The sequence below is a fragment of the Ursus americanus genome, chromosome 9 (genome assembly GCF_024610735.1).
Source record: "Ursus americanus isolate L20-20 chromosome 9, mUrsAme1.1.p, whole genome shotgun sequence".
Lineage (NCBI taxonomy): Eukaryota > Metazoa > Chordata > Mammalia > Carnivora > Ursidae > Ursus > Ursus americanus.
The window spans coordinates 25,407,401-25,427,257 of NC_142135.1; the positions used below are offsets into that span (position 1 = coordinate 25,407,401).

The window sequence follows — 19,857 nt, forward strand, 5'->3', positions numbered from 1 at the left end:
CCCAGAGCAATTCAAGAAATCCTTAATGACTCAGTTTATTACAAAAATACTTCACAGAACATCTCTATCAATATTGGAAGATCAAAATTGTCCAGAGTCTGTGATGCATTATGGATGCTCTGCTAAGGGACACATGGGTATTACAGAACAAATTCACTTGGATATTGGAACCAAGTCCCTACCCCTCAATATTCTCTAGTATGAGTTTGTTATTAAAAACTAAAAACAACTGTTTCAAAAAGAACTCCTGTGAAGGTAGATTTAATATTTTTTTAGGGTGGTTCAAATTTATGCCAGCTCTAGCTTTTATGTTTATTGAGATAATCCCTACCTTTTCCATAATTTCTTAATGGGGTTTATTATTTTATTTTACTGAGGAGAAAAATTGCATCTCTAGAACAGTTGCAGGTGGAAGAGGACAGTCTAGTATAACATTTAAGTATTTGGGTTCTAAAGTCAGAGAGATTTGCGTTCAGATCATGGTTCTGTGCTCTCTAGTTTTTGTAGTATTGGACAGGTTACTTAGTCTCTCTAAATTTTAGTTTTCTCACCTTTAAAATAAGAATAATAATGACATTTGTCTCATACGGTTGTTAGGAATATTCAAGGAATTATATATGTAAAATCCCTACCCCTAGTCACTGCTCAGAAACATTACCTTATCAGGAAAATGAAGCAAAACTATAAGACTTTTGATTATACATATAATGATACATAGGTCTTGTTTCATTTAAGTGATTAGTAAAATTATATTTGCAGTCCATGTGTTGTAACCCTTTTAAAATTATAACCCTTTAAAAATTAACATTTTTAGTCTGCTGAAAAAGTAAACAAAATATATGTATATTATATATGCATATATGAATGATCATTTTTTCTTGTTACAGCATTTTATTTTATTTTTAAAAATTTTATTTATTTGAGAGAGAGAGAGAGCATACACGTGCACACACGTGACGGGGAGAAGTGGGAGGAAGGGGGAAAGCATCTCAAGCAGATTCAGTGCTGAGCTCAGAGTCTGATAGAGGGCTCAATCTCAGGACCCATTACTTGGGCCAAAACCAAGAGTTGTACACTCAACCGACTGAGCCACCTATGTGCCCCTTTTCTTTCTTTCTTTCTTTCTTTCTTTCTTTCTTTCTTTCTTTCTTTCTTTCTTCTTCTTCTTCTTCTTCTTCTTCTTCTTCTTCTTCTTCTCCTTCTCCTTCTCCTTCTCCTTCTCCTTCTTGTTCTTCCTCTCTTTAAGTAGGCTCCGTGTTGGGCATAGAGCCCATCATGGGGCTTGAACTCATGAGCCTTGAGATCAGGACCTGAAATGAGATCGAGTTGAACACTTAACAGAGTTATTGCTTTTTATTCAGTGTCAGGCTTAACATCCCACCAGTATCCTTTTTTCCCAGTTTTTTAATTGATATGTTCCTTTTGATTCCCATACAATATTGAGAATCAGAACATTACAATACCGTGTGTAGATTCTCTGATTTCTTTGTTGTGTATATATATTAGATGAGCTATAAGTTTACTAGATAGATTAACTGAAATATTGATGAATCTATCTATCTATCTATCTATCTATCTATCTATCTATCATCTATCTATCTATCATCTATCTCTACCTACCTATGTATCTATGTAACTGCCTACACGCTCAGGATGTTTATAGTGGAATCTCTTTATTGGTACCACCACTATGCAAAATAATTTGAAGTCTGTTCAGTTCTCTTTGTGTCTGCTCATTTCTTCTTTATATTCCCAGAACCTAGCACAATGCTTGGAATATATTAAGTTAGTAAGTGAATGAATGAGTGAATATCAGTTATGTGTCTGTAATCCAGCAATTTGTGTCATTTATTTAATATGCAATTTAAAAAATAATTTATACAAGTGTGGAATCCTACATTTATGATTGTAGTTTAATAATAGTTTAAATGGAAATTTTAATAGCTTCTATGTCTTGATACTTAATTGCCATATGCTTTAGGGTAAATCTACTTAATGGTAATTCAAAATAATACTTTGTTCCATTAACCTGAATAATTGGAGTTAACTATTATTAAATGTGTCATAGACTGTGTATAGAAGAACAGTTACTTTCCTATGGTCTCATACTGCTCTCCTCTAATGATTTTTTTAACTTTTTAATTTTAGACACTTTATATGCAGTTGTAAGAAATAATAAAGAGATCCTGTATACTCTTCACCCAATTTCCTGCAATGACAACTTCTTGCATAACTGTAGCACAATATCCCAACCAGAAAATTGACTTTGATACAATCTGTCAATCTTATTTAAATTTTATGAGTTTTATATATCTCTGTGTGTATATGTTTATTTAGCTCTATGTAGATTTGTATGACCACCACCACAGTTAAGACACAGTACAGTTCATTACAAGGATCCCTCATATTATCTTCTATAGCTGTGGTCACTGCCTTCCATCCCCTCCCCCTACAACCTCTGGTACCCACCAATCTGTTTTCCAACTTTCTGATTTTGTCTCTTCACGAATGTTACATAAGTAAAGTCATACAGTATGTAACCATTCGATATTGTATTTTTTCACTCTGCATAATTCCTTTCAGATCCACTTAAGTTGTCATGTGTATTGTCATTCCTTTTTATTACTGAGTAATATTCCATGGTATGAATATACAGTTAGTTTAATTATTCACTTGTTGAAGGACATTTGGGTTGTTCCTACGTTTTAGCGTCTATGAATAAATATGTGTTCAGGTTTTTATTTGATCCTAAGTCTTCATCTCTCTGGGATAAATTACACAAGAGTGTAATTACTGAACTGTATGGTAAGCACATTAGTCTTGCAAGAAACTACCATACTGCTTTCTGGAGTGGCTATAGCATTTTATATTCCCAACAGCAATGCATGAGTAATTTCACTTTCTCCAGAACCTTGCCAGCATTCAGTGATCTTATTTTGTATTTTATCTGATCTGATAGGTATATAGTAATATCTCATTGCAGTTTTAAATTGCATTTTCCTAATGGTTAATGATGTTGAACAAATCTTTTTGTGTATCATCCAGTATCCTCTTCACTGGAATGGTTTTTGTCCATTTTTTAATTGGATGTTTTTTCTTCTTCCTCCCCCGTGACCACACTTGAGTTTTAAGATTTCTTTCTATATTCTATACAAGTCCTTTATGGAATAGATCCCTTGCAGAGAAAGCTCTCCATGGCTTTCTTTTCATCCTCTGCACAGTCTTTCACAGAGCATCTAATAATTTTCAGGAAATCGTTTAACTACTAAAATGTCATGCCCCTTCTTGAAACAAGTTAGCACACAAATTAACAAAAAACAATTAAAATTATCTTTCTGTGTAGGGATTGAAAAATTGGCTCAATATTTTTTAAGTTAAATTTCTAAAACATATAGATATGAGGAGTGTTCTAAACTGTAAAGTCTGGAACTTTGAAATTGATTTTGGTAGCATCAAAACTAAAGCCTTGTTTCTGTCTTTTGATAGGTTCTGTTGCCACTGCGTGTCGTGACCCAGGAGTTCCCATGAATGGGACTCGAAATGGGGATGGACGAGAACCTGGGGACACTGTCATTTTTCAATGTGACCCAGGATATGAGCTTCAAGGAGAGGAAAGAATAACCTGCATTCAGGTAGAAAATCGATACTTCTGGCAGCCCAGCCCACCAGTCTGTATAGGTATGAATTAAAGAACAATTAACATTTTATATAAGTATAAAACAAATATAAAATGGGTATTGATGTCATTAAGAACAATATTCTAGAATAGGTTCTATACAGGATCTAAGATTTCAAAGATCTATGAACCCCCCCCAAAAAATGCACAAAATGTTAAATGATCGTAATTTTTTTCCTTAGGAAGGAGTCCATAATTTCATTAGATTCTCAATGGTTTGAAGATCCTGACCCCCCTCCCAAACAAAGTTAAGAATTAAAGCTCTTGAAAAGTCTCAATTTTGCAGTATCTACTTTACAAATGTAGTTATCCACTGCTTTTAAAATTTAAAGAGTAGATTCACATTCTGCATTTAAAATGGGCCATATTCATCTTGTGTCTCTAATAGCTATTTCCTGTAAGAAAGAAAATTTTATCAAAACTTATGTTTGAGTTTAGTTTCAAAGCTTTCACTTTATATTCAACTCATGAATATTAAAATATGCTTTTATTCTGATAATCTAAGGATTTGCAGCTGCTTGGTTCATACTTCCAAGTGTCTGCCTTTTGCCTCCATGCTCTGTTCTTGATCCTCCACGTTAGACTCTAGAATTAAGATACAGAGTATATCTCTACCTGTCTGAGAAAAGTTAGAGGGATGTACCTTTACCATAAAACCTGCTATATAATCTTTTAAAAATTTAATTAGTAAGTTTTTAAAATTAAAATTGTCTAATCTCAAACATTTTACCTCAAGCATTTTAGAACCGGTGTCATCTTGAATTTACAATAGATTTTGACCAAAGTATGTTCTCTCTACTGAAAATTTTATTTCTTCACATATTTGCTCTTACTATACTATAAGCAACTTGAGAGAAGATTCCATATTCATTTATTCATTGTTCATGGTTGTACTTCTTATAGCATTCAGCATATGCAAATTTATCACATTTAGGAAACAAAACCTTATTTTTATTCACATATACCTAAATCATAAATGCATTTTCAGTAATCATTTCATAGTGATTTTTTGCATCACATGGTAATAGGAAGAGTCTTTAGTACCTCAGTCAGAAAAGGAACAAACTCAAACACTCAATTCGGATTATTTTTACCCCATCTTGTAACTTCATATGCAAGAGTTGCAAGCTCAAATTCATTAGTCATTCAGTGTGTCCTAGGCATTGTTCTAAACATAGAGGATTTAGCAGTGAAACACAACAGAGAAGTTCCCTGTTCTTGTGAACCTACTTTCTAGTGAAATGAAAGCTAAAAAAGTCTATATTTTCACATCACATTTTCCATATTTTACATGTTGGCATTTTAAAAACACTTAATGCATAGAGCAAGACACATCTAAAGGCTCAAATAAGCCAGGGAGTAATGATGGTTCTAGACTTGAATAGAAAATGAGACAGATAACAAGAAAAAAGCTTATTAAAGAAACTTCAAAAAAAGGCCCAAAATAAGGACATAGCTTAAGCCAGTTCAAATTTAGCCATATTCCCCTTTACTCTTTATTATTTCCATGTAACACTTATGTTGCTCTTCATGTACCACAAGATTCTAGACCATCAGCATTGATTAATTCATATTTACCTTAACTACACTTATAAAAACAAGGAATGAAATACAGTTAAGAAACATTTTCAAAGAAAAGAATGAACTTTTCATTTGTTTGTTTACTAAAAAAATCCAATTAAATTAAAACACCACATTCCAAACAATTGAAATTTGACTATCTCATAAAGAGAATCTTTGTGTAAAGAAGAAATGATAGAATACTGCAGACTTACTATAGAAGTTATGATTTATTCTAAGTCCTCAACCTAGTTAAAGGGTGTTGCTTATTAGAATTACCGGAAGGCTATATAATATCAAGTGTTATTATGTTTAGAATCCTAAAATACCCAACAGCCTTACACTAAAATTCTAGAAAACACTAAAATACAAAACATAAAGGATGAAAGAGGTTTGTGATAGGCTATTATAAAATTCCATTTGTAGACAAGACTTCAGCTTGCACGTCCTAATTCTAGGGGAAAAAATAGTGAAACACTAAATCTTTCTTAAATTGAGCCGGTTGTGGAAAGTATTTTTATGGATTATGGTGCTGTGTATTATTTTTTGGTAGGAAAAGATAGCTTGAGGAGAAGATATGCATTAGAGCTTCTCTGAGGAAGAAAATAACCTAAAAAAAAAAAGTCTGAAAAATTGCTAAGGCTGCACAAATCTTGACCTCTGAAACTGATAAGAAAGAACTCCATGATTGGAAATACTATGCCAAAGATTAAACCCTGAACTTTTTAGAAACTCCATAAGTCTATGTCTCAGACCCTGGAGTATAAAGCATTTTGCTTGCATGTAGAAGTAGTTAGCCTTTAAGCAACTACCAAATAGAAGGACGTCATCTTTAAGAGAGTTAATAGAATTCATTCCAACAAAATTGACAGTGTGAAGATTACTTTGACATTGCCAGAGGGAAAGTAGTAGCACTAGATATGAAGGTAAATAACAAAGACATTAGGGGTGGGTGGGCTGCTGCTAAAGTCTGCATACACAAATAAACCTAAATGGGGTGGAAAAAATTAAGAAGATTGGAAAATAGTTATCAGTAGTTGCCTGTGTAACTGCCTTTTGAGAAATGACACTCAGAATAAATCATTTATGTCAGAATTCCATGGAACCTAAATAAAAATTTAATTCATAAATCCATTTAACTTAAGGAGAATCTTATTCTGGATGCTCGATGATTAGATGCATAAAAATAAAAATGTATTTTCCAAATGCTATTCAAAATTTAGTATTTTTAAAGCAAAATTTTCTTTACTCAATATTTGGGATATACACGTCAGATAATATCTCTACTTGTCTCAGTGGCTTTTGTAGATTTCTAAAATCAACTGCAACAATGAACTATATTGGGAAAACTCTGGTAAATAACATATAATGGAATCAAAATAATTTTTAGATGGTCTTATGCCTAAATTATAGTATGATCATGGAAAATATCCAGTAAGATACTTTAAAAATGTAATATATTTTCCTATATCTTTTTAAAAAATTCCCTACATCTTTTATGATAAAGGATATAAACATATATATGGACACATGCAGGTGTATATGATTTCTGACAATGAAAAAGACCAGGGTGCCCGGGTGGCTCAGTGGGTTAAATGTCTGCCTTCGGCTCAGGTCATGATCCCAGGGTCCTGGGATTGAGCCCCACATTGGACTCCCTGCTCCGTAGGGGAGTTTGCTTCTCCCCCTCCCCCTGCTCCTCTTCTCTCTCTCGCTCACTTTCAAATAAATAAAATTAAATCTTTTTTTTTTTTTAAAAAGGTTTTATTTGTTTTATTTGACAGAGAGAGTGAGAGAGCACAATCAGGGGGAGCAATAGAAGGAGAGGGAGCCCGATGCGGAGCTAGATCCCAGGACACCCTGAGCCATCTGAGCCACCCAGGTGCCCCTAAAATAAAATCTTAAAAAAGAAAAGACCAGTGTTCTCTGTGAAAGATAAGGAAAATTGAAAGAAATTTGCTTTGCTAGGCTCCCCCAAATTACACATAATCCCACTATGATAGTTTGTGGGAAAAAAAATAACACAGAGTACATTTCGCTATCATTCTTGTCTTTTATATATATATACAGACATATATACATTTGCCATTATTACATATATTTTTCTAATTTTTTTTTCAAATTCATATAAGTTTATAAGTTCTTAAGGCAAAATATGCTATTTAATCAAAATACACAGCTACAGATTAGATTGTTAAGTCATTCCCCATTTTTTTTTGTATTTTCATAATCAATACAAGAAGCCACTAGCAATTCTAAAAACTTTCATGGAATGTGTAGTATGTACTGAATCCTAGGTTTAAAATAACATACAAAACACTCTTTAGCTTACAGATTAGTGATGAATGCAGACACCTGAATGTAATATTTAAGTACATATGATAAGGGAAATGATGGAGATAGAGGTTGTTGTGCATACTAGAGAAAGATGAAGAGAGCTGAAGTAGAGTCCAGGCTGGGAATTTCCAGGAAAACCTTCGGGAGGCAGTGACAAATCTTGAAACATAAGGGTTCTCTACATGTAGAAGAGAAAAAACATTTCAGCAGAAATGAATAGCATTGGCAAAGGCATAGAAGTGCCAGGAACTAGAAGTAGTTTGATAGTATTCGAGTATAAATTATGTGTCTAGAGCGGTGGTTGATGCAACTGGTAAGGTTGCAACAGTCAGGTCATTAAAATTGTATTGGAGTTGAGGCGTTATCACGTAGACAATGTGAAATAGCTGCAGAATTATATGCATAGGCATAGTACAATTAGATGTTTTTATTGGGAGAAAGATGAATTGGAGGAAACTGGAGGCATTGGAAACAAGAAGCCATTGCAATAATTCAGGAGGCAGGTAAGAATCAGATCTAGAAATATGGTAGCAGGGAAGGAAAGAGGAATAGGTTGAAATATATCTATGAGGATCTATAATGTAGAGTCTTAGTAGTGCTTCTTGATGAACTGGCACATGGATGCAGCAAGGAAAAGAGAAGAATCTTAAGCCTCCAGCTTGGGAATTAGGCGGATGATCGCACTAATCAAACAACTTCGAAATACAAAAGAAGGAACAAATTTGTGTTGAGATTTGGATATGTCAGATACTCTGTGTTTGATGTGCCCATAGGCTATCAGGTAGAGATAGCTAGTGAGCATTTGGGCATATGGCTTAGAATTAAAAAATTGGATATGGTCAATATGGAAGAATGTAACAGAGCAGAAATCAGAGATAACTAGGGAAAGAACTTAGGAGAATACTAAAATTATAAGATGAAGTAGAAGAAGACACATGTAGCAATAAAACTGAGGTCTTTACAAAGACACTAGAAGAAAATTAGAAATGGAGTTCCAACAAGGAGAGTGAATTTAAGGTGAAAGGCAACCCCAAAGAAAGGATACAGATATGATGAGAAAAATAAAAGGAATCAATACAAAAGTCATTCCACGGTAGGCTAGGAAGTGATTGTGTTGGGGACAAGGAGGCTAAGGGAGATAGCAATGTTTGGAGAGGGAATGAGAGGTGAGAAGAACCTAATAAAGCCATCTAGAGTCCATAAGCAACAGAATGGTTATTGTGTCTCTGTAAACATAATTTAAAAGAAAAACAATTCTAAACCTTAATTTTCTTAGGATGAATACTTTGGTTCTTTTCTTGGAGATTTTTTTCCTGGTGGTGACCTGCTTTGCTAATCATGTTAGTCTGCCTATAAGTAAATACAGCACCCATGTGAAGAAAGAGCCAATGAGATTAGAATTCCTTTTCGAACAACTTAGTTGTAAAAGAAAAAACAAATCGTAAATAAGGAGAGACTTTTATTTATAAAGAACTATTACAGTGTGGGTATTGTGGGGGAAACCATTGTGATAGGGAGAATAGTGTGACCGTAAGATTTACAAGCATCTCAAGAGTTAGGCAAAAGGGATTCTTCTTGTATAGAGTGGAGTATATAAGGTTAGAAAGAACCAGGTGTAGGGAAATGGGATGAAAGGGTGGCTCAATCCATCAGTAGAGCAGAGAATGATGTCTTCCACGTCCATCCTGTCCTCAGGAGGTGTTGTGGGCTGGCTCAAGGCTGAGGGTGGACCAAAGTTCCGGGACTCAGAGGAAAAATGGAAGCTTAACCAAAGTTTGGTTACAAGCCTCTTATTCTGGTTAATGAGTGAATTCAGCTAATAGTTCGAGTCAAAGAATGGGACTCTATAGGGTCTTATCACAGGAAAATATGGGGATTTCTTTAAGGGGTCCTGTCTAATACAGATAAGTGAGTTCTATCTCAGTCATATGGGGAAGGGTGGTTCCTCACAGTAAGTCCATTTAACCAAACACAAAAGGGTGAGGGCATTTCTTAATCATCAGGTAAAATTCAACATTTTTAGTTGAAAAAAACAGTGAAAAGAAATAGGTCATAAGGAACTTTGTTTTATTTTTTTGGATGAAAGACCTCTGAACATGTCTGTGGACAAAGGGGATGAAGCCAGAGAGATTGAAGGTGATAATGAACCAAGATTCCAGAGAAGGAAGAGCGATTATGTGACCAGGTTGAGGGTATTATCCTGATTAATAGGAGGGAATCTTTATCCTCTGATTGTAGAGAGAAATATTCAGGAGACATTGAAATTTGAAGATAGAAGACTACAGAAAGTTGACATACTTATGTCTAATCATTTGATAAGATCCACAAAGATGTGCAGATGATAGGTAAGCAGTGGTGAATAAATTAAGTCTGAGGGCTGAGGTTATCTACTGTCACTGAGTTGCTGAGGCAAGGGTAGTGGAGGGGCATGGAGAAAAGTACTAGCGGACATCCGTAATTTAGATAGCAGACATTACCAAATTATAGTGATGATTTTGCATAGAACAGAGATCTGAAATGTTGCTAGAACCAAAATTCTCCTTCCTCCAAAACCAGTTGGATGCTGTCAAAAGAATCCAAAATGTCTTACAACTGAATGGTAAAATTTATTTCAGAAAACTATAATTTTAAAACGCAGATAAGAGAAGAATGTTGGTGTGCTGATTACATGTCTGAGACATCATGAGAACGTGATCTGAATCTGTCTCTCTCTCTCTCTCTCTCTCTCTCTCTCTCTCATGCGCGCGCATATATCCCCACTGTCCAACTCCACCACTGGGGTCCTCCCTATTTTCATGGCTCTTTTTTTTCTGAAGCTGTCAGTTCTATATATAATACATTATTTTCTATCATAAACTGTTAAACACAGACTTCAACAATAATCCCTTAAAGAATATATTCTTTGAATTTCACTGACAAGTTTTGGAGCCTTTTCTTCGAAGTGTTACAGAAACCTTTGTTTGGGGGCTGTAGTAACTGTAGTATATGTCTATTTTCATCAACAAGTCAGACAACTAAAATTTAGGGATATGGTAACATTCAGTATAAGAGTGTTTTATTGTAAAGTGCTGTAGGTTCACAGATAATTATCCATTCTCACTCATTCACTATGGTCAAAGACTCTTCCTCCATAAATACATTAAAAAAAAAAAAGTGCCAGGGAAGATGTGAAAATGAGCCGAGTATCTCATGTCCCATTATTCCACTTATTATTAGAGATTTTGTTTTGCTTTGTTTTGTTTCTAACTTTATCCTGAAAGCTTCATATTTGTTCTTAGCAACCATGGGAAAACCACCTATACCCTTCTTCTCAATGCTTATCTTTTACATGAAACAAAATAGTATTAGAAAGGGAGGGAAGTACATATGTAATTTCTTGTCTTTTGAAGCCAGTGAAGAAGCTAAATGCAATGTAACTATGTGCATATGTCTTTAATATCTTAATGGTCTTTCTTGAAAGACAATACAGCATTCTCAACCATCCAATACTAGAAAAAGTCAGATATGTATGAAATCTTCTGAATTTTTTAGAGAAGTGTTTACACAAATATTGATAGCTAATAAATGTTATTAATCACTTAAGGGTTTGTTTGTTTGTTTGTTTGTTTAAATTAAAGCACCCTGTGGAGGCAATTTAACAGGATCTTCAGGCTTTATTCTTTCACCAAACTTCCCTCATCCATATCCCCATAGCAGGGACTGTGACTGGACTATCACCGTCAACACTGACTATGTTATCTCCTTGGCATTTATCAGGTGAGTCCCTGTACATTTCCACATTTAAAAACAAAAATCTTTTCCTGCCATTTTACCTTAGCTTTTGAAGCTAGGCCAAGTTTTATTTCTATATATGACATTTTAATTAATTTTCATTAATTCCCGTAGTAATGTTTTGCAATCAGCAGTTTGCAAAGCCTCGTGTAATAGTATAGATGCTGATGTAGTTCTGAAGGCTAGTGGGTGAGCATCTTCTTCAGATTTCAGTGTAGAGAAAGCAGGTTAAAGCTCAAGTGGTTTATTGTCTCTCATGAAATGTGATCTCTTTATAACCTTTCCTCTCTTCCCTGTATTTACCATCTCTGCTTCAAAAAAATTCAGTTTTTCCCAAACATCAAGATTAAAAGGTCAATATTTCCGGGATTTTTTCCTCCTGTTTGTGTGCCACCCAAAATCTTCTGGTAGCATCTAAATACCTATATGTGCAGCATTACCATTCAGCTTCTGAAAACATGTATTCTACCTGTTATTTTTATGGTGATCTCATTAAGTCAAGCTGACAGAGGAGAGATGAATCATTCCCATATGATTTCTCAGCATATCTTGTCTCATGATAGAGCTTTACATGGGAATGTTCCAGAATTTACATTTGTTGGTTAGTAATGTCGATTGCAGGGTAAGCTTAGTACTGAAGTAGCAGAGGATTCAGCTTTCTGTGTGGGAAAGAAGGTGGCTGACTTCGAGCTCAAACTCTGCCACCATATCTGTGTTACCTCGGGTAGGTTATTTTTTATAATGAACCTGTTTCTTCACATGGAACTTAGAGCTGTTGTCACAAAACCTGGTCTAACCCCATCCCGTAATATTTCAATGGGAGGGGTTAGGTATCAGCAACTCAAAGAGTTCTTTAAGTAGAAATGTTCCTAACCTACAGTGTCCATTGATGTACATTGGCTCTAGTAACATAACCTCTCCTTCTGCTGGTGGGTTCAAGCTGCTTGGTATTTATGTAAAATGTTAAGGTTAAATAGGTACTTTTTTCTAATATATTGAAACCAGGTCTAAAAGCAATTTGAACTCATAAAAATTTGTAAAAGTGCAATATACAGACTTTTTATTTCTATAATTTGTAGCAATATATTGATAATTAGTAATAACACAGCAACAGTGATGATAATGTTAGTTATATGGCCGGACTCAGTTATAAGACAACTTGTTGAGGTTATTATAGTCACTTTTACAGTTGAGGAAATGGCAGTACAGACATTAGAAATGTCAATTTGAATGATACTGGCCTTAGTGGACTTAAAAAATTATTTTAGTTAATAAATGAGTGGTAGAAGGCTGTATTAGATGAAATGCATGACCTAGATTTGATTTCTAGCTGTGTCATTTATTATGTGACCCTGGAGAGATCACTGACATTCAGGGCCTTAGTGTGCTCATTGAGAAAATGGAAATGATAATCCCTTCCTTATACTACAGGATTATTGACAAGACCAAGTTAATATTTATGAAACTGCCTTATAAAATAGAATGTGCTATTAGAATGTACTCTCCATTTTTTTTTTTCAGGAGAAATAGTCATTACAGTTAAGATTCTGAAATTTCCTAAAAAAAAAAAAAAAAAAAAAACCGACTTCTTTGTTTTATTCTCATTTTTAAAGTTACAAAGCAATATTTTGAAATACTTATTTAGACCCAAACTAGAAACTAAAAAGAAATGGGCTTCAATCCATTGTTAAGTAGGCTTTCGGGTTTCTGAGGATAATACATATGGCTATATCATTTATAAAGCACTTGCTTCTAGTGATTCTGCCAACAGTAACATAGGTAAGGAAATTGTAATACTCATTAAATCTTAATGTTGAAAGAAATGAACTTCAGAAAGGTTGTGCTTTACCCCAGAAGAAGGGTAGTAAGTAACAAAATTAGGCCTTATCCCCTGATTTCTGCTATATTATAGCAAAAATTACCAAAATTTAGGCCTTGTATCCACCAAAAGGTTTTAAGAGTAATTAATTGATTTAGACTTAATGAAGATAGATACTGAATAAATTAAACAGAATAGAACAGTGTTGTGGTCCCCTAACTTTCTCATGTTATGGGGCCCCTTATTTATTGAAAGTTTGGAATCCCTGCATTATACCAGTCTTTCTTCACTACTATTTATGCACTAGCTGGATTCCTATTCCTTATACGTGCATACGTAAGGTTTTAGAATTGTTGTGGAAATTTAACTTCTATATACCCAGTAGATTTGGAAAGACCATTTCTTACCTAACAAGCTTCTTATTTATATGCGAAGATGATAAAATCTGACAAGATAGTTTTTCCACTGATAGTTGTTTAACAATTGCAAGCTTTACTGGTTTTGTTTAATATTGTGAACTTGTTGATTTTTCTTACTGACCCATCCTTTTCTCTGCTACAGTATGAGCTAGGTAATAGACAAATGATTGTATGTCTTTGGCTTCTAAATATTTTGGTTCTATAATCATTATGGGACAGTTCTCATTCTTTTGAAGGTTGTTAAGGCAAATCTGAAATATCAAAATATTGATTTGAATAATTTACATGCTAAAATGTCCTTAGTTACACATTATTTAATTTTGACAAACGGTGTTCGTTTGATTTCTCTTAACATCAAGTTCTAAAAGAAGAAAATGTATTTACTTTCAGGAAAAAGAATACCAAGTACAATGTGCAGGACTTCATTTGAGTAATTTAAATGTAAATTTTGTATTTCAAAGTTTTGCTTGAATTGGATATCTGTAGAGTTGAATTTTAAACAGCAAATATGCTTGTAAATTTTGAAGTTCAAGTCAAATAGTATCATTGACAAAGAAAAAAGAGGTTGCATTTTCATGATGCAAAATATCTGATGAAAAATTTTTAAAATAGATGTTGTCCTCCCTGTTTTACAGATATAAAGTATCTTACATAAGGATATGTAGCTAATAAGGGCAGAAGCAAGGCTTGAACTTGTGTTTCTGATTCCAAACCCAGTAACCTTTCATTAGAAATTGCCTTACTATCATTTGTATTCTCTGTAGACACAGTGACAACTTAGAAATATTTGAAAATATCAAGATGTCTTTTCTCTTTTTCACTGCTTTGATATTCATATTCAATGTGCTGTTGCCAGGTAAATTTTCAACTTAGTTTATTATTGACAGGATCTGTTATTTTTAAAGAGATTGACTGAATTAATATATGATTATTGACTATTACGTCTAACACCTTAGCAGTAATCATTCAAATTCCTTTTCTGTCTTTCTCCCTCTCTCTTTTTAGTTTTAGCATAGAACCTAACTATGACTTCCTCTATATATATGATGGACCAGACAGTAATAGCCCACTGATTGGAAGTTTTCAAGACAGCAAGTTACCAGAGAGAATAGAAAGCAGCTCAAATACTATGCATTTGGCTTTTCGGAGTGATGGATCTGTTAGTTACACTGGATTTCATTTAGAATATAAAGGTAAATGTGAACATTTGATTTCAGCAGCATGATTTAGATTGTATTTTATACAGGAGAATAATTCTGTATTGGCCATTGTCAGCGGTTAGTTATCTGTGTATTTCTTAATGCAGACTACCTACAATTCATCTTATAAAAGGGCTCTCACTGTAGACTTTTCCTATCAGTGAGAAGGAAATTAGCATTTCCCTAATTACTACCAAAGGAAATATATCAGGCAAACAAATTAGCAATTAGTACACTGTGGTAGTTGGCTAAGACCACAAAATATTAAAAAAACAACAACAAATTTTTTGGAGACTGAAGACTCACTCATCTTTATTCAGAGACTACTCTCTGTGATAAGGAGCACAAAGTATACTGATAATTACGTTTCAGAAAATGTCCAAAGATATTTAAATGTGTCAATATTCGGAATAGGGAGAATAAAATATACTAGTGATTATAATATTTTAGAATATTTCTGAAAGTATTTAAATGAATTACAATGCTTATGGATGTTTATAAATATATTTTTCTTAACTTTTATTCTATAAGAAAAAATAGATCTTAGTTGTTTAAATTTAAATTTTTTTCAATAATTGAGTTCAAAAATGTATATATATACTGATAATTTATCTCAAGTTATCAATTGAGTACTAAAAGTACATATTTTGGATTTGTTACTACTTCGCCTTTTTTCATTATGAAATATTTTCAATAACTGAAGATTATACAGAGTAACAAAACAAACTTCATAATATCTACCATCCAACATGACAAACCTTAATATTGTGTCATCTTTGCTTCTGATCTCTTTATTCTTGTCTTAGGAAATATAATATTAAATATACACTTGAAACTCCTTTTGCATGTGCCATGGAATGGGGGGTATGTCTCTTCAGGTCTGTCATAAGAAGTGAAGATGAATTCCACAACTTTACATGGCATGGTTTAAAGAAGGCTTTTGTAGGGAAAGGGAAAATTCACAAGTTATCAATATACAATGCTTGGAATCCTCCAGTAGCTCCAACAAAATTTAGAAATTGCATGCCAAGGCCATGTTATCTACTGGATATGGACATGATGTGGATTTCATTACATTGGAAAGGTTGAGCCCTCTATGAGTTTCTCATCTTACAGAGAAAAGTAAGAAAATAGCCTTATCAGTGAAAGAACTTACAAGCTGTTTGACACTAGACAGGATTTGGGTTGCCAGCTATTTATTGGGGCTCTCTGCAAATGCTGGCTGCTCCAAACCAGAGGACTCTGGAGAAGCTTAGGCTTTCTAACTATGGGTTAGGAAGCATTGGTCTCATGCAAGGTTGAACTTAAGCACCATACCAGTCTCTCCATGTGGAAGGGCCTCCGCATACCAGACAGGCAGGACCCAGCTAGCTGCCTATCCAGGCAAACCATAATGAGCACTCAAGACCATTTTTAGTCCTACCCTTTTGATAGTAGTGCCCTCCTAATTCTGAATTTGGTGCTTATTTTTTTTCATGTATGTATGCTTCTAGGTATTTTCACATTTTCTATCATGTACACATCCTTCATCCTATTTCCATAAAAATGTTCTATTTCCATCATGTACATATACTTGTGAAAATTGTCTTTGTCCCTTTACACTGTTTTTGATATTTATCGATAATAGACACATGTAGACTTAGTTCATTAATTTCTTTATGATATTCTATCACATGACTATACCACAGTTAATTTATAAATTTTTCTTAGAGACACTTAAATTGTTTCAGTTTTCCCTGCCAGAAATGAATCATAATGAAATGAACATTCTTTTGCATGCCTTCTTGAACATAATTGTGAGAGTCTTTCTAAGATACCTATTATATACCTATGAGTGGGAATACTGGGTCAAAGGCTATGAATCTCTTGAACCTAACTTCATATTGCCAACTTATTCTCAGAAGAGGTTGTACCAATTTATATTCTCAACAGCTAAGAAAGCATTTCAGAAACTTCACATTTTTTAAAAAAATTGAGATATGATTGACACATAACATCATATTAGTTGTGTTAATTTTAGGTGTACAACATAATAATTTGATATATGTATATATTGTGAAATGATTACCACAATGTTTAGGCAACATCCGTAGCTATATATATCTTTTGTGTGTCTATGTGATGAGAACTTTTAAGATCTATTCTCTTAGTAATTTGCAAATATACAATACACTATTGTTAACTACAGTCACTATGCTATATATTACATCCCCAGGACTTATCTTATAAATGGAAGTGTGTACCTTTTGATCACCTTCACCTGTTTTACCCAACTGCCATCCTGACTTCTGGCAAACACCAATCTGTTCTCTGTATCTATGAGTTTGGTTTGCCTTTTTGGGTTAGATATATAAGGAAGACCACACAGCATTTGTCTTAGTCTGACTTACTTCATTTAGCATAAAACTCTCAAGGTCCATATGCGCTGTCACAAATGGCAGGACTTCCTTCTTTGATGGCTGAATATTCCATCATATATGTACCACATTTTCTTTATTCATTCTTCCGTTGACAGACACTTGGTTGTTCCCATGTTTTGGCTGTTATAAACACTGCACAAGATACCTTTTCAAGATAATGATTTCAAAAAACCCCACATTTTTGAGAAACCAGTGCTCTTATCACACTTGAAAGTTGTCAGTCTCATGAGTATTAAATGTTATCTTGTAGTCATTTTTATTGTCATTTCTCCAATTACTAGTAAGTTGAGCATCTTTTTCCTATTTTCGTACTGAGGCTTCCTTTTGTTAATTGCATATTTCTCCTGTTGCACATTTTTCTACTAGGTTGCCTGTTTCTTTTTTTTTATTTATAGGAAATCCTTTTTATATTATGGATATTAATCCTTTATTCATTTTTTATTTGTAGTAAAAATCTCACCATTATCTTTGGCAAGCAGTTTCACTCTATTTCTGGTTTCTTTTGCTATACAAAAGTTTTAAATATCAGTATTTATCCTTTACTTTTCTTCCTGGTCTGCTTTTTATGCCTTGATTGATTTAAAAATCCTTCATTATTATGAGGTCATAAAGGCATTTTCCTCAACTTTTCCAAAAGTTTTAAAGCTTTGCTTTACATTTTAAATCTCTTTCATATATGTGGATTATATTTTTGTATAGGCTAGGAATCTAATTTTATTTTTTTGTTGTTGTGGATAATCAGTGATCCAAGCACCATTTATTGACAAGACAATGCTACTGCTGTCAAATATCAAGTTTCTATATCACTGTTACTGAGTTCTCTATTCTGTTCTATTTGGCCTGTTTTTCTATCCCTAGGCCAAGACTTCTCTCTATAGCTTTAAAATAAGTACTGATATGAGGTAGGCAGAGTATCCAACCTTATCCTTCTTCAAAATTGTCTTAGGGATTTTATTTTGGATTTTCTATGCCAACAGTGACAGTTCTGTTTTTTGTTTTTGTTTTTCTAGTCTGTGTACTCCCTCACCCCTCACCCTCTTGGCTTAATGTTCAGGGTAAGAAATTCAGTACCACATCAAATTAAAACAGTGGCAGCCATTGTTCTTCTGTCATTACTGATTTTTTTTTTGTCATTACTGATTTTAAGTGAATACATCTAATGTTCTACCTTTAAGTATGATATTTACTGTTGGTTGGGATAATGTTAATAAGGGCTAACATTTTTTAACTCATTGTTTTCAGGGACATTTCAAGGTTATTTACATATAAAAATCGTTTACCTCTATGAGAGAAGAAGTTTTAGCACAACAATGTTAAGTGATTTGCCCAGTCATGTGGCAGAGCTAGGATTTGATTCAGAGTGGGCTCCAGAATGGACATTCTTATCCAAAATGTTACATTATCTAGATATATATTTTATTAATTATAGGAAGTTCCCTTCCATTTCTGATTTACTAAAAATTGCTTGATCATAATGGGATTTAATTTTATCAACTGTGGGACTCCTGAGTGGCTCAGTCCGTTAAGTGTCTGCCTTTGGCTCAGGTCATGATTCCAGTATGCTGGGATCCAGTCCCATGCTGGGCTCCTTGCTCCGCAGGGAGCCCGCTTCTCCCTCTGCCTGTTTCGCCCTCTGCTTGTGCTTTCTCTCTGTCTCTCTCTCTCTGACAAATGAATAAATAAAATCTTTAAAAAATAATCTTATCAACTGCTTTTTCATCAGCCATTGAAAACATTACAAGGTTTTCCTTTGTGAAGCTCTTAATTTGGTAAATTATATTTTTTCTAACGTTAAAACACCTTCACATTCCTAAGATAAAAGCAATTTCCTTTTTTTGCTCTTATTGTACTTTTCTGATTTCAGTACACTAAAATATTAAATTTTTATAATTATGGAATATATTGCCATGGGCTTATTACCATCAATTAAAAATTTATCATCTTTGTTCACTTACCATGAGATTAGTCTATAATTTTTCTTCCTTGTATTTGTCTTTGTCTAGTTTTGATCAAGATTACACAACCCCCCTAACTTTGGAAGCATTCGTACTTTTCTGGTATTTAGAGTAGTTTGCATAAGATAGGAATCATCTGTTTCTTAAACGTGTGATAGAAATTCCCTATAAAAATAGGGCCTTGGTGATTTGAGGTAGTAGAATTTTAGTGGTTATATGTCTATCCAGGTTTTCTACTTTATCTTCGATTTTTGAAAGTCTGTTTTCTAAGAATTATTTCTGTCCGTTTTCAAGTGTATTGACTAAAAATATTTGCAGTATCTTCTTACCTTATTGTTGCTATATGTTTTTATTAATGTTATTTAGTATGTATGTCAATATTGCTTCTATTCATAGTATTTATTCCCTCCTTTTTTCTGGATTCGCTTTCCCTTTTTTCTAATTTATTAAAATAAAAACTTTTTAATATTCAGATTTTTTTCTCTTCTAATATGAACTTTTGCGGCTATAATTTTTTCTAAGTACCACTTTACCTGCTTTGCAAAAATTTTAAAGTGTCAAGCTTCATTATTAATCATTCTCAACTTGTCGTAATACAATTGCATTATGATTTTTTTTTCTGCCTAAGAGTTACTTAGAAATAATGTCAATTAATTTCGGTCTATATGTAATTACACATTTTTAATTTACTTGCACTGTGG

General features: G+C 33.6%; 1 protein-coding gene across 4 annotated transcripts in view; it reads left to right on the top strand.

Annotated features, from left to right (window-relative positions):
• Positions 1–19,857, top strand: part of CSMD3 (CUB and Sushi multiple domains 3) — a 1,146,349-nt gene that overhangs the window by 879,035 nt on the left and 247,457 nt on the right. For all 4 annotated transcript variants that reach the window (XM_045805628.2, XM_087864412.1, XM_045805629.2 and 1 more), the window contains 3 exons: positions 3,487–3,678; positions 11,191–11,329; positions 14,588–14,775. In XM_045805628.2, the coding sequence (XP_045661584.1) occupies positions 3,487–3,678; positions 11,191–11,329; positions 14,588–14,775 (519 nt within the window). The remainder of the gene's footprint in view (positions 1–3,486; positions 3,679–11,190; positions 11,330–14,587; positions 14,776–19,857) is intronic.